General features: G+C 46.5%; 1 protein-coding gene across 3 annotated transcripts in view; it reads left to right on the forward strand.

The window, feature by feature from the left end:
- Nucleotides 1-7289: 7289 nt before the first annotated feature.
- Nucleotides 7290-15651, forward strand: part of CHST10 (carbohydrate sulfotransferase 10) — a 34504-nt gene continuing 26142 nt past the window's right edge. For 2 of the 3 annotated variants that reach the window (XM_048857882.2, XM_048857893.2), the window contains exon 1: nucleotides 7290-7617. Coding sequence is in view for 1 of the 3 variants with exons in the window: in XM_075130530.1 (XP_074986631.1) it covers nucleotides 7789-7936 (148 nt within the window). In the remaining 2 variants the exon portion in view is untranslated. Of the gene's footprint in view, nucleotides 7618-7787; nucleotides 7937-15651 lie in introns of those variants that run through there. The other variant, XM_075130530.1, reaches the window with a different exon arrangement.

The following is a 15651-nucleotide window of genomic DNA, read 5'->3' on the forward strand; positions in this document are numbered from 1 at the left end:
ACAATTCTTCTGTATTTGCAAACCCACAGGAAGTACTGCAACAATAGGGGACATGAAGATTTATTTGAGGATGGCTTGCTGAGGGACACTGCAAAAAAACAATTCAAGTTGGTGGTGTTTGAAGACCAGCTGCAGATGGTGGAGCACAACTTCTGGCCCAAGAAATGAGCACTAACAGGTGGGATTGCATTGAAAAGCAGATTTGGGATGACGAACAGTGGCTGCAGAACTTTTGGATGCAAAGGCGACATTCCTGGAGTTATGTGCTGAGTCTCCCCCCCCCCCCCCCCCCCCCAGCACAGGGACACTAGAATGAGAGCTGCATTGCAGTGAAAAACTGAATGGGGCATCACCAGATTGCCACCAATCAGTAGGAAATCAGTTTGGAGTTGTAAATCCACAGTGGGACCACTATCATGAAAGTATGTAGAGCCATTAATCATCTCCTACTATGCAGAGCTGTGACTCTGGGCAACATGTGAGGCATAATGGATGGATTTGCAGCAATCAGGTTCCCAAACTGTTGTGGGGTGATAGACAGCTTGCACATCCCTATTTTGGCACCCGCCCACCTTGCCACAGAGTGCATCAGTAGAAAGGGCTACTTTTCTATGGTTATGCAAGCGCTGGTGCATCACCGTGGATGCTTCACCAATATCAATGTGGTCTGATCAGGGAAAGGGCAAGACACTGGCAGGTTTAAGAACACAAGACAGTTCAGAAAGCTGCAAGCAGGGACATTCTTTCCCAACCAGTGGATTACTTCTGGCAACATTGAAATGCCAACAGTGATTCTGGGGAACCCAGCCTACCTCTTCCCCATGAAGCTCTAGAGCCCCAAGGGAAGATTCAACTACCTGCTCAGCAGGTGCACACAATTGTTGAATGAACTCTTGGTAGATTGAAGGGACGCTGGTGTTGTTTACTCACTAGATTGGATCTCAGTGAGAAAAATATTCCAATGGTTGTAGCTGCCTGTTGGGCCTGCATAATATCTGTGAGGGCAAAGGGGGAAAAATTGCTGCTAGGGTGAAGGGTAGAGGTAAATCAGGCTATCTGCTGAGTTTGAACTGACAGACCCAAGGACTATTAGAAGATCCCAATATGGAGTCATGAGGTTGAGGGAGGCTTTGAAAGAGCACTATGGCCAGCAACAGAGTAGCATTCTGTGCTGCACTGTTCTCTGGCCCTGGAGCTTTGGGTGCTGCTGGGAATTGGGTAGTACTTGCTGTACACTTATAAATATGACTGCATGTTTTCCTGAAGCTATGGTGTTTGCTGTACATTTACAAGGACTGTGTGTTTTCAGTACCACTATGCATTCTGAAATGTGTTTTGAACTAATAAAGATAATTTTACTCTCCAACAATAGAAATATATTGAGTGGCAACACCAGTGCAGAAAAACGATGTGCACAAAACAACAGGCAATGCAATACAACATTTTAACATAAATTAATGGAATGGGACTTTAAAATTGGAAAGGCAGCAAACATTTTTGTCCATTTCAGTGCACAAATGTAATCCCTGGTGTCTACATATACAGCAGCCTTAGTTCTCATAGTTCAGTGCATGTGAAGCTGTGTTTTGTTACAGCACTTGTACAGAACAATACAGACTCTCTTGTTACGTTTGTCTGATGGCAAGAATAAACAATTATCTTAATGCGCCATCACTCAGCAAGTCCTGTAATAGTATGAAAATAATGGAACTTTGAACATCAGACAAGATTTTTGTTGACCTCAAATACATTCTGCCATGTAGAAAAAGATTTTTCAAAATTCTTCCTTATTTCCATTAAATGTGCCCAAACTAAAAAAACAAAAACAACCCTATGGCTTTATCCCTTGGAACCACAAGAATTTTAGTTAAAAAAAATACAGATGTATGTATAGTAGAAAAACATTTTGCTTAGACTGGTGCAAACCTGGGAGGATTGTTTGGTGGGGGTATGCAAATTGAACTTTCCTGAGGTAGTCATCAGAGGTGGTAATGAACCAATCTCTGGAGGGCTACCTGGAGAATTGGAATATAGAATCATAGAAGATTAGGGTTGGAAGAGACCTCAGGAGGTCATCTAGTCCAACCCCCTACTCAAAGACCTAACTCAGAGCTCCAGGAAGAACCCAAGCACACATGTAGTGGTCTGTTCTATGCTAGAAAAATGATCTGTTGTTGACAAGTATCAGGACAAGGTGCAGCTGAACTGGTGCTGAACATGGCTTAGCTGCAAGTGTTTGGCAGACAAACAGCTTCCAGCACCATTTCAGAAATGGAGGCATGACAGCTGAACCCATGGCTGGCAACCATCATCAGAAATGTCTTTTTTTTCTGGTGTTGGCTGGGCCCCATAAACAAACCATGATGGGAAGGAGAACACCAGGAAAGAAGAACCTTCCATTCTGGAAATGAAAAGGACTGGGGAGCCCATTTCTAGAACTGAAGAAGGAAGAGGAGAGTCTTGTCTGAGAAGTTCAACCTGTGGGCAGACAATATAGGAGGAGACACCAGCCTGGAGAACACAGCCCCAGGGAGGGAGAAGGGAAATCCTGTCTATATTTGGTGTGGTTTCCCAAAGGTTGGAGGAAATTCTACCTAATGGCATAAGGCTAAAGAGGTGGGCATCTCTGCTGGAAGGTTCAACTTTCCCCCGATCAGTGGATTGGGCTCACCAAGTAGGGATATCCTCTCTCCCTTGCTCAAGTGCTGGGCTCTCAGGTGCAGAGTGTTCTCTTACCCAAGCACAACCCTTCGGCTTCTCAGGCAGAAATGTCTCTCTCTCACGACCACCATAGGTTAGAATCCCAGAGCTGGGATCCTGTGGATGGAAGGAGCCTGGGGCTAAAGAGGTGAGATTTTACCTGTAAACAGTTTCTTAATGTATTAGACATGTTTTTGCTTTATGACTTATTTTGCTCTGTCTATTATTACTTGGAACCACTTAAATCCTTTTTATACTTAATAAAATCACTTTTGTTTATTGGAAGACCCAGAGTAAGTGATTAATACCTGGGGGAGCAAACAGCTGTGCATATATCTCTATCAGTGTTATAGAGGGTGGACAATTTATAAGTTTACCCTGTATAAGCTTTATACCGAGTAAAACGGATTTATCTGGGGGTTTGGATCCCATTGGGAACTGGGTGTCTGGGTGCTGGAAATAGGTGACCTGCTGAGCAGTATTTGGTTAAAGTCTGCAGCTTTGGGGCCATGGACCAGACCTCGGTCTGTGTTGCAGCAGGCTAGCATGTCTGGCTCAACAAGGCAGGGTTCTGGAGTCCCAAGCTGGCAGGGAAAACGGGCAGAACACCACACCCAGAAGGTGTGTGGGTTACATACTTCTCCTAGCTGACGAAGTGCATCCTGAGCTTCAGAGTCTTCCCAGTTGAAATCCCGGATGAGCCCCCACTTGTAACACCAACAGACCCCGGTCAGCAGCGGGCAGGATCAAACTGGGGATCTCTGGAGCTTAGTGCATGAGCCTCTACCACATGAGCTAAAAGCCAACTGCCTCTTAGCCAAGGCTGTAGAGCAGACTCATTTAACTCTTTCTCTTTAAGTGGTCTCGGTGCCACTAGAAGGGACAGAACACCACACCCAGAAGGTGTGTGGATTATACATGCACTAAGAAGAGGGTAGCCGAGGTTTGTGCTGTTTAATTGCAATTAACAGCAATTGTTTAATCTAAATTTGAATCTGCCTACAACCATTTCTTCAACTTCCTCAGACCCTTTCATGACCACGCAGAGAATACATAGCCTCTCACCTGCTCAGTTTGAATATGTTGGTTCTGTATTGGATTCAGTTATTATACCTATGCCTATAGCAGTATATTCAGAAGCTCAAAGTACTTGGGTCCAGCCTGAGGAAACAGGTTCCACAGCCACAGGCTCTTTATCAGTAAAGTTGCCTGTGGCCCATGACTGTTAACTTTAGTGCCCATGTAGTTGCAGTTGCCATTCTCATTGCCTGAAGAGAGAAGTAACTTCCAAGGTAGTTGAGTCCTGGTCCATTCAAGCCTTTGTAGATAATAAAAAATAGTAATACCTAGACATAGTGCTTTCCATCAGTAGATCTCAAAGCAGTTTGCAAAGGAGTATCATCATCTCCATTTCCTAGAAGTGGAAATGGAGGCACAAAGAGATAAAGTGACTTGCCTAAAGTCATCACCCCACTTTACTACTCTAGCCACTAGGTCACACTGATGAGGGCCAGCTCCTTTAAATGAATTTTTCACTGTATAGTTAACTATAATCAAGGTAGCATGTGAAGCAGTGGTGTGATGTACTTTCATTGGCCTGATCTGCTTAGTAAGCTGGGTACAGCATCTGCACCAGCTACAGTTTCCATGTGGCCTTTTTGGTCAGCCTCCAATATAGCGCATTACAGTACAATAGTCAAGCCTGAAAAGACATGGATTATAGTGACTAAATCCTCATCTAACAGACAGGGGTGTTGCCTTCTGGCTAGCTAGTGAGGGAAGAATCCATTTAATTTAGTACACTAAGTACTACTTCCTGGGGCTTCGAATAAGAGATGATACACATTACAAGTTAGTGACTGTGACTGTGAGTGAATCCGAGTTCAGAGTGCTGTCCAGAGCGGTCACAATGATACACTGTGGAATAGCTTCCAGAGGTCAATACCTTCGAATTGCATCCACACTAACCCTAATTTGAAATGGCGATGTCGATTTCAGTGCTAATCCCCTTGTTGGGGAGGAGTACAGAAATCGGTTTTAAGAGCCCTTTATGTCGAAAAAATTGGCTTTGTTGTGTGGACAGGTGCAGGGTTAATTTGATTTAATGCTGCTAAATCCAACATAAACTCATAGTGTAGACCAGGCCTTGGATGCAAACTCCCTAAACTGGTTTAATCCATATGATGAGAGGCTGGAAAGGTTGTAGCAGGAATAACAGAAGTCAGTAATAGGTTTAAGTTAAAATAGGCTTGCCCTGCTCTAATTTATACTTTCTTTTGCTCCATCACAGTAGAAATTACACCAAACTGAACCCATCTACTAACACGTAATTTACAGCTGACTTTTTCAAAGCCTTCTATAGGATTTAGAGACTTAACTCTAATTGATTTTATTGGGAATTGGACATCCAAGTCCTATAGATAGTTTTGAAAACCTCTTTTTACAGCTCTATTCTCTCTGAATCTGAACCTTTGTCTGGAACAATCACTCTAGCCCTGATCCTGTAAGGTGATCCCTGTCGGCAGAGACCTGCACTCTCACTCCCAAAGATGTCAGAGGAATAGGATTCTGCCCATGTGGATCAGTTTAAAGGGTCATGTGCATTTTGTAAAGGGATTAGATTTTGCAGTCCAACACAATTACATTTATATAATTAAATGCTGTGGTTCTATTCTCTATTATGTAACAATGTGTGCATTCTTAATACCCATGTTCCTTGAATGGATACTTGCAATACTTATTATGCCCCAGTATTGGGCACTATACAACCATGGTCCCTTCCTCCACTATCCCTGTATCCAGAGCTTCGGGATGTGGGGTCCAGGGCAGCCTGGGGGGTCAGTGGGGGGCCTGGCGCCGGCAGCAGCAAGCAACCCGCCCCGCTGGCTCCAGGTGTCGCTTGGGGGAGGGGGCAGAAGCCGGAAAGAGGCGGGTCAGGGGCTTGGGGGAAGGGGTGGAATGGGGCGGGGCCTGGGCCAGAGGTAAGGGGGGTTGTCCTGGGCCCCGCAGCCCCCTAGGGACGGGCCTTCCTGTATCCCATTAAAATGTGAGTCCTGCAGTGAACTTTGTGGAGGACTCCTGTCCCTGAGCAGAGTCCCAATGACTTCACTAGGGTTCTCTGGAGGCACAGTGTCTGGCCTCATTGCAGACACTCATTGCATAACTGAGACTTTAAACTGTCTTTGTCTTTCTAGATTGTACATTTTTTCTTTATATTTCTTATAAGATTGTGGCTGAGATTTTCAATGTATACTAGTGGATTTAGCCACAGAAGTACCCCTGAAATTAATGGGAATTGTCTGGCTAAATCCTTTCAGATGTCTTTGAAAATCTCCATTTATGTCTTCAAACATTAATAATTATCATCTCTATTTTCGTACCACACATGACCATGCACTCTAATCATTTGTATTGCAGAGGTTTTCCAAAAAAATTTAAATTCTGTTTGGCCACTTCATAAGAAAGAACTTGTCTCACATACACACCTCCTTTTCCAGCATCGCAGTCCCGCTATGCTTAGCTCTCCGAGTCATTCTCCAGGAACCCCTAGCAAGGGCATTGTGGACAGTGTGGAGTGCAGTTTGGGAACCATGTCTTACTAGATTTATTGCCAATCCCAAGTGTAAAAAATGTTAGTCTCTAAGGTGCCAAAAGTACTCCTGTTCTTTTTTGCGGATACAGACTAACACAGCTGCTACTCTGAAACCTGTCATTTAAAATCATGACAGGTTTCAGAGTAACAGCCGTGTTAGTCTGTATTCGCAAAAAGAAAAGGAGTACTTGTGGCACCTTAGAGACTAAGCAATTTATTTGAGCATGAGCTTTCGTGAGCTGTAGCTCACGAAAGCTCATGCTCAAATAAATTGGTTAGTCTCTAAGGTGCCACAAGTACTCCTTTTCTTTTTATTTAAAATCATGAGATTTTAAAAGGTAATACATTTGGGGCTGTTTTATATGACTTTTGGGTGTTTCAGCCTCTGGGGCACAAGATCACAGTTTCAAGCTTTTCCCTGCAACTGGGAGGGCTAGAAACTTTAAGAAAGAAAGCTGAGACTCTCATGTAATCAGGAAGATGACTCCAGCAGCTGGGCTCTAACAAACATTGTCAGACTCACAATAAACTGGTGAGAATTAGCAGCCCTGCACTCAGGCCTGGATTCTTCAATGTGATCCATGGGCAGATTCCTGAACTGGTCCATAATCCTATGGAAGTGGGTGTCCAGGGGCGCAGGACTGGGGCTTGGTTATGATGTTATTATTAGATAAATGCTAACCAGGTTGGAGAGCCTGAACGTGGGGATTTAAACGAAAAGGGCTGCAATTAGAAGGTCTCACTGAAACAGGATCCCCGGCCACATCCTCAGCTACCCTCAAACCCCAGCGGGCCGCGAAGCCCGGCCTTAGGATGCCTCCCCCCGAGTGCCCGAGGAGCGCGCTCCCCAGGGCCAGGGAGGGCGGGAGGGCAGGCGGCGGCTCTGGGGTGGGGGCTGTGCTGGTGTCGCCCGCCCCCTTGGGGACAGAGTCGGGCCCCGGAAGGGAGCTGGCCGGAGAGGCTGCCAGGGGAGGCGCTGCTGCGCCCTGGAGGTGGGGTCTCGCCTGAGCCCCGCTGCCTCCTCCCGCGCCCCGGCAGGGAGAGGGGCTGCTCCAGCGCGGCGGGGGCCGCCTGCGGGGCCGGGCCGGCCTCCCCACCCCGAGGCGGCGGGAAGCGAGCTCCGCGGGGCCCGGCGATATGTGGAGGAGGCAGCCGGGCCGGACAGGGCAGCCGCTGAGCCGGGGCGGGGAGGAGCCGGGGCGGGGCGCGATGCAGCCGCTAGAGCCGCTTCCCCGGGCCGCCTGCGCCGCCGACTGAGGGAGGCCGCGGAGCTGCCACTCCGCCCGGGGAGACCGAGGCTGCGGTGAGCGGCGCTGCAGGGCCCGGTAGGTGGAGGCGGGGCTGGCGCGGGCGCGGCGGGGCTCCGTGCGCAGCGCCCACCCCGCGGAGGCGGTGCCGCCGCTGCCGAGCCCGCCCGGGGCGGGGGGAGGCCCGGCTGCGGGGCGGGCGAGCAGGGCGGGATGCTGCGCCGCCGGAGACTCGTCCCTGCAGCCCGGATGCCGCAGGCAGGGCAGACGGTCCATCTCCCGCGAGGGCCGGAGCTGTGGCTGCGCTTCCCGCTTGGCCCCTCCAGCCTCCTGGGGCGTTGGATGATGAGGGATTGCGAAAAAGCCCCCCGCCCCTGGATTAATGCAAAACTCCTAGGTACTAAAGACCAACAACCCACTGGCACTTCTCAGCCCAGCGGCCAGAGCCCTGCCTGGGGCTTTCAAAACCCAGAAAAGTCCAGGGAGCAAGGGTAGGTCTACACTAAAGACACTACAGCCTGCAGGCTGCTGTAGTGCTGTGTCCACACGAGCACTTTTGGTGGTAAAACTTTTGTCTGTCAGGGTTGTGAACCCCGCTTTCCCGACAGACATAAGTTTCACCGACAAAAGTGCCAGTATGGACAGCACTATGTCGGTGGGAGAGCGGCTCCCTGACAGCGCAGACATAGGCTAACTCAGGCCAGGTCTGCACTACAGAGCTATGTCGGTATAACTCTCTGGTTCAGGGGTGTGAAAAATCCGCACCCCTCAGTGACGTAGTTATACCAACCCACCCCCGTGTAGACAGCGTTATGTTGGCGGGAGAGCTTCTCCCATTGACATAGCTTTCGCCTCATAGGAAGGTGGATTAACTATGCCGATGGGAAAGCTCTCTCCTGTGGGTGTAGGAGCATTTTCATTTAAGTGCTCCAGCGGCCTGCGGCGATGTAGCGTTTTGAGGCTATGTCTACTCTACCGCGATAAGTAGATCTAAGTTACGCTACTCCAGCTACGTAAATAACATAGCTGGAGTCGACGTAGCTTAGGTAGACTTAGTGCAGTGTCTACACCGTGCTGGGCTGACGACTTACCTTACTCTTCTTGTTCGGGGTGGAGTACCTAGGTCCACTGGAGAGCAATCTGTGGTCAATTTGGTGGGTCTTCACTAGACCCATTAAATCGACCCCCAGTGCATCGATCACCGGCGCGTCAATCCGGTTGTAGTGTAGATGTAGCCTTAGTGTAGACCTACCCTTAGACACATGCAATGCAAAGGACAGTCGGGGAGAGTGAGGAGTCCCTAAAAAGGGTTAGAATCCAGGAGATCACTTATACTCACTTATTTGAGAAACAAGGTGGATGATGTAATATCTTCTATTGGACCAACTTCTGTTGGTGAGAGAGACAAGCTTTCGAACCACAGAGAGCTCTTCTTCAAGTTCCGTATTTGAAATTCATGTATCCTTTTTTGCTGAGGGTTGGTTCCCTTATAAGATTTTGGTGAGCGAGAGAGTGAGCCCATCTCCAAAGAAGGGATCCAAAGCAAAAATATCCTGAATATCTGTAACTTCTTATGAATGAGTAATCAAGATTAAAATGCATGGTGGGAGAGTTTTTCCATGCCTGCTAGTTCTATTAAGAATGCCTGGAGGTTAAAAGTAATGTCAGTACATTCAGTTCTCTTGTTGACAGTCAAGGGTCACTGTCAGAATTGAGAGGTATACTCCGTAGAGACTTGTCTAGCAAGCAAAATGAAGGAAATTTGCTGAGCTTTGTGAGGTTTTCTTCCCTTTATAAGAGTAAGTGAGAGAGCTCTAAAAGGGTGGGTAGACATACATCTGGGAATCAATGTGTGACGCTGGTGAACCAAGTGCCAGGCCATAGAGATTAACTAAGAACTGACAAATTCATAGCTGGAACCAAACCAGCTCACTGTATGTTAGTTTTGTTCAAAATAGGTATTAGTCTTATAAGAGTGTATTTAGCATTTAGTCTCTATGAAATGCTTGTAAGTTGCTGCATGCATTAATCTCACTTGTAATGCTGTATTCCATGCTATAAGGAAATATGTAAGTTTTGCTTTATAACTTGGAAAATGTTTGCCTATCGAGATTAAACGAGCCATTAACGAACATTGTGACACAAAGGATTGGTGATTGTCCCTATCACACCTTGGAAATGCTACGTTCATCTCACAGACCTGAAGACTAAATGTAAAAGATAAAACGGGGAGTCAGAAGAGAATTTTTCATCTCTTTGCTGCTTGAACTCTCACAGGGCCAGAGACTCTAAACTGAGGCAGGAGTTCCAGGAGGTTTATCCCTTGGTTTGCCTTGAAAGAGACATCTTGAACTGACAGATCATTACCACTCTCCCTTAGGATTTAGATTGCGACTCATTTGTGTGTGTATATGTTGGCTTGCTTTAACCTATAAATAACTCTTATTAACTAGGAAAAAGAAATAAACCTTTAGTTAGTTTATTACAGAATTGGCTACATGCGTTGTCTTTGTGTAAGATCTAGGATACCAATTGATCTGGGGTAAGTGACTGATCTTTTGGGACTGGAAGCAACCTGAATATTTTTTGATTTTTGGTGTAAGTGACCATTTCCCAACTTGCCTGGGTGATAAGATAGACTGCAGAGCCTAGTGGGACTATGTTATACTCCATGGTAAGGCTGTTATCGTGATCCAGGAGTTCACATTTGTTACTGGGTTGGTAAAGTCTAAGTATAGAACACACCACCAGTTTGAGATGTCTGCCCAGTTTTTTACAGTCTGTCCTGAAGTTGACGCTTGCGGTCGTGAGTCACTCCAGACAGCGTGACAATTGGTGTAGTCTTGGCAAGATTCACATTCCACCGGTCAATTGGGTTTATAGCTCATAACCCCACTGCTATTAAAAGTTTAAATTTTATATTGAGTATTTAAGTATTTAAAGATTAGTCACAGATTGAATGACAGTCAGAGTGAATCACAGTCAGATGAGGATCTTGAAACAAACAACATTGACAAATTATGCAAAAAATAGGGGAGTATCCCCAAAAGAAAGCCTCAGATCAAGAACTGAGAGCTGCACTCATAGACTTTGACTAAGGAGCAGGGTCTGGGCACCCTCCTAGTCCAGATGCCACAGAGGCTGCTGCAGTGGAACTGGTTCAGCTGAAGCACCAGGCAGCCCAGGAAGAATGTGAGCACCAGGTACTGACGGTGGAACTCCGGATCAAGGAGAAGGAAGAAACTGGGGAGGTGGAGGAGAGAGCCTATGAAAGATGCAAAACCAATGCTGAAATTGGGAAGGAAGCTCACTGCAGATGCATGAAACAACTACAAGCTAAGGAGAGAGCACACCAGACACAGATGGAAGCCCACACCTTGCAGCTCAAAGTACTGGAGCAGCAAAAAGCAGCAGCCTCAGCCAGTGAGTACCCCACCCAAAGCATTACTCCAGGGGAGAAAGCCCACTCAAGAGACTGACTACTGAGGAATTCCTGTCCACCTTTGACAGACTGGGATCCACAAGATTCCAGAGGATAAGTGGATGCCAGTCCTTTTGACCAGATTACCTGGGAAGGCAAGACAAGTTTTTAATGATATGGAGCAAGATGGTGCTAAAGGTGTATAAGAGATTTAAAGAGAATATTTTGAAAAGGTTTAAGATTACGCCTGAGTCCTATTGATTGAAGTGTAGAAATCTTAAAAGGTCTGACAATATCACATATGTTGAATATGAGCCTAAAGGTAACTATGAAAAACAGTTTGTTCTGATGGTGCAAGAACTATTGTGAATGGTGACTGATGAAACAAAAGCAACCATCTGTGTGGGGGAAAAACCTTCCACTATTTTGGAGACAGGAGAAATTGCTGATGAATATATTGAGTCAAGGGTTCATCGGGGGTGCAAACCTCAGGGGAAGGGTAATCTCTCTGTTAACCAGTTTAAGAGAAAAAAGGGGTCTAGGAAGAAACCTAATCTCAACTTTGATTAAAAAAAACACCTCAAGGGACCCCAGGTTCTAAAAGCCCTTGCCCTAAGGGAGGGCAGGTAGTCTGCCATCACTGCGGATCTCCTGGCCATATAAAGCCAAATTGTCCCAAACTTAAGGTCATCCCATGACCTGCACCCCCAATGCTACTACAGTGGCCCCAGAGGGAACAGCAGAGGAAGTGCATAGCACAGTGAATAATGTTAGGGCTCTGTCTTGGGAATCATAGAATATCAGGGTTGGAAGGGACCTCAGGAGGTCATCTAGTCCAACCCCCTGCTCAAAGCAGGACTGATCCCCGACTAAATCATCCCAGCCAGGGCTTTGTCAAGCCTGACCTCAAAAACTTCTAGGGAAGGAGATTCCACCACCTCCCTAGGTAACACATTCCAGTGTTTCACCACTCTCCTAGTAAAAAAGTTTTTCCTAATATCCAACCTAAATCTCCCCCACTACAGCTTGAGACCATTACTCCTTGTTCTGTCATCTGCTACCACTGAGAACAGTCTAGAGCCATCCTCTTTGGAACCCCCTTTCAGGTAGTTGAAAGCAGCTATCAAATCCCCTCTCATTCTTCTCTTCTGAAGACTGAACATCCCCAGTTCCCTCAGCCTCTCCTCATAAGTCATGCGTTCCAGTCCCCTAATCATTTTTGTTGCCCTACGCTGGACTCTTCCCAATTTTTCCACATCCTTCTTGTGGTGTGGGGCCCAAAACTGGACACAGTACTCCAGATGAGGCCTCACCAATGTCGAATAGAGGGGAACGATCACGTCCCTCGATCTGCTGGCAATGCCCCTACTTATACATCCCAAAATGCCTTTCTATTGGCCTCAGCTGTTTGAGACAGTAATAGATACTGTGCGAGTTGTGCCTTATGTCAGAAGCATAAGAGGTCAAAGGGACCCTGCAAACAACTTTTGCAACCTCCGCCCATTATTAAATAGGTGTTTGCCTGAGTGTCGGTGGATATTGTGGGCCCCCTCAATAAACGTTCTAAATGGAAAAAATATAGGCCTAATTTACACTACATGGTTAGGTCGACACAAGGCAGCTTATATTGACCTAACTGTGGACACATCTTCAGTTAAATTTGGCTTCTGCCAGTGTAAGCACCCCACTACACTGATTTAATAACACCACCTCCCCGAGCAGTGTAGAGTCACAGTTGATGTAGTTAGATCAATGCAGTCAGAGTGTAGACACTGTGCTACTTAAGTAGGGTGACCAGATGTCCTGATTTTATAGGGACAGTCCTGATATTTGGGGCTTTAACTTATATAAGCACCTATTACCCTCCGCCCCATCCCAGTTGCTGTCTGGTCACCCTATGCTTACGTAAACTGTTACTGGACTCCAGCACCTGTCCCACAATGCCCCACACTGATGGCTCTGGTCACTGTTGTGAATTTCTCTGGTCAGGCAGATAGAAAGCTGTCCCTCCCCTTTAAAGTCCCACAAATTTTTGAAATTCCTTTTCCTGGTTGCCTGGCTTGGCGAGCACACCTAGCAACTGTCCATTGTTAAGTGTAACTGCTCAACTGATCATGTCGGCTACATGCAGCAGACAAACTTTTGCCTGCTGTGATGTACAAGATTCCACCACCTCCCTAGGTAACCCATTCCAGTGCTTCTCCACCCTCCTAGTGAAATAGTTTTTCCTAATAGCCAACGTAGACCTAGTGCAACTTGAGACCATTGCTCCTTGTTCTGTCATCTGCCACCACTGAGAACAGCGTACCTCCATCCTCTTTGGAACCCCCCTTCAGGTAGTTGAAGGCTGCTATCAAATCCCCCCTCACTCTTCTCTTCTGCAGACTAAATAAGACCAGTTCACTCAACCTCTCCTCATAAGTCATGTGCCCCAGCCCCCTAATAATTTTCAGGTTTCAGAGTAGCAGCCGTGTTAGTCTGTATTCGCAAAAAGAAAAGGAGTACTTGTGGCACCTTAGAGACTAACAAATTTATTTGAACATAAGCTTTCGTGAGCTACAGCTCACTTCATCGGATGCATTCAGTGGAAAATACAGTGGGGAGATTTATATGTATAGAGAACATGAAACAATGGGTGTTACCATACACACTGTAACGAGAGTGATCACTTAAGGTGAGCTATTACCAGCAGGAGAGCGGGGGGTGGGGGGTGGGAGGGGATCTTTTGTAGTGATAATCAAGGTGGGCCATTTCCAGCAGCTGACAAGAATGTCTGAGGAACGGTGTGGGGTGGGGAATAAACACGGGGAAATAGTTTTACTTTGTGTAATGACCCATCCACTCCCAGTCTTTATTCAAGCCTAAATTAATTGTATCCAGTTTGCAAATTAATTCCAATTCAGCAGGACTCTCTCTGAAGGAACAATAATCCACACCGTGTAGAGTCAAGCACAGGAGTTTATTATGCACAGCGCTGGCGGAGTGTCACTTTGCTTATTGGGCTCAGAGACGCTGCAAAACAATTAGTTACAATAGATTATATATGGTGCTCATTGGACGGAGAGACGCGACGGGGATGGGTTTTCCCAAACCCCTGGATAGGTTCCAGCAGCAAGACAAGATAAGCACAATAAGCCAATGGTCTAAAAGATTACATAATGGTTCTGCCCAAGGACCAAATTAACATATTACTGACACACAGGTAATTACCCCCAAACTATGTCTATTAAAGTATATAGGTTAAATCCTAATTTTGGGGTCCAGGGGAGTGAGGTAGCAGCTCTCCCAGTTGACCAACAGGTACATTACTGGAGATTTAAAGCAAAAAAGCAGTAATTAGTACTTAAGAATAACAATCGTTTATAAGTTTACCCTTGCATTTCTGTGGGCTAGGATTGGCATACATCTGTGAGGGGAGGGTGTCATAACTCATGTTGATCATATTAGGCCTCTACCCGAACTCTGTCTGGGATCTGAGGGGTATTATACCACTATCTCCTTCCTGCATTAAGGAGTAACCGTGAGGCCTTTCTCAGTGCTTCATGTGTCTATAAGTCACGATAAGGATGCCCAGTTACATTCGGAGTTATGCTGACTCTGCTCACTGACTAGAAACACACAAAATTATGTGTTTACCTCAGCTTTCTCTTAGCCATGTATTGTTCTTTGTTAGCTAGTCCTCATCCGGGCCTATATGAAAAGTTCTTAGCAGAAACTGTAGTTAAGATCTTACAAATGGATTTTGGCCCTTCACTCTCCAATTTGTCCACATCCCTTCTGTAGTGGGGGGGACCAAAACTGGACACAATACTCCAGATTTGGCCTCACCAGTGCCGAATAGAGGGGAATAATCACTTCTCTCGATCTGCTGGCAATGTTCCTCCTAATGCAGCCCAATATGCCGTTAGCCTTTCTTGGCAACAAGGGCACACCGTTGACTTATATCCAGCTTCTCGTCCACTGTAATCCCCAGGTCCTTTTCTGCAGAACTGCCGCTTAGCCAGTCGGTCCCCAGCCTGTAGTGGTGCATGCATACAGCAAGCTCTCCTGGACTCCTTTCCCATCAGTTTCCTGAGGGAGTCAAAGTCTGCTTTTCTGAAGTCCAGGATCTGTATTCTGCTGCTCTCCTTTCTTCCTTTTGTCAGGATCCTGAACTCGACCATCTCATGGTCACTGCTGTCCAGGTTGCCACCCACTTCTACTTCTCCTACCAATTCTTCCCTGTTTGTGACCAACCCCTAGTTGGTTCCTCCAGCACTTGCACCAGGAAGTTGTCCCCAACACTCTCCAAAAACTTCCTAGATTGTCTGTGTACTTCTGTATTGCTCTCCCAGCAGATGTCAGGGTGATTGAAGTCCCCCATAAGAACCAGGGCCTGCGATCTGGAAACTTCTGTTATCCAAAGAAAGCCTCATCTACCTCATCCTCCTGGTCTGGTGGTCTATAGCAGACTCTCACCTTGACATAACCTTTGTTGTTCTTGCCTCTAAACTTAACCCAAAGACTCTCAACAGGCTTTTTTCTAGTTTCATACTAGAGCTCTGAGCAATCATACTGCTCTCTTACATACAGTGCACCTCCTCCACCTTTTCTCCCACTCCTGTCCTTCCTGAACAGTTTATGCCCATCCATGACAGTGCTCCAGTCATGTGAGTTACCCCACCAAGTCTCTGTTATTCCAATCACATCAT

This window comes from Caretta caretta, chromosome 1, assembly GCF_965140235.1.
Source record: "Caretta caretta isolate rCarCar2 chromosome 1, rCarCar1.hap1, whole genome shotgun sequence".
Lineage (NCBI taxonomy): Eukaryota > Metazoa > Chordata > Testudines > Cheloniidae > Caretta > Caretta caretta.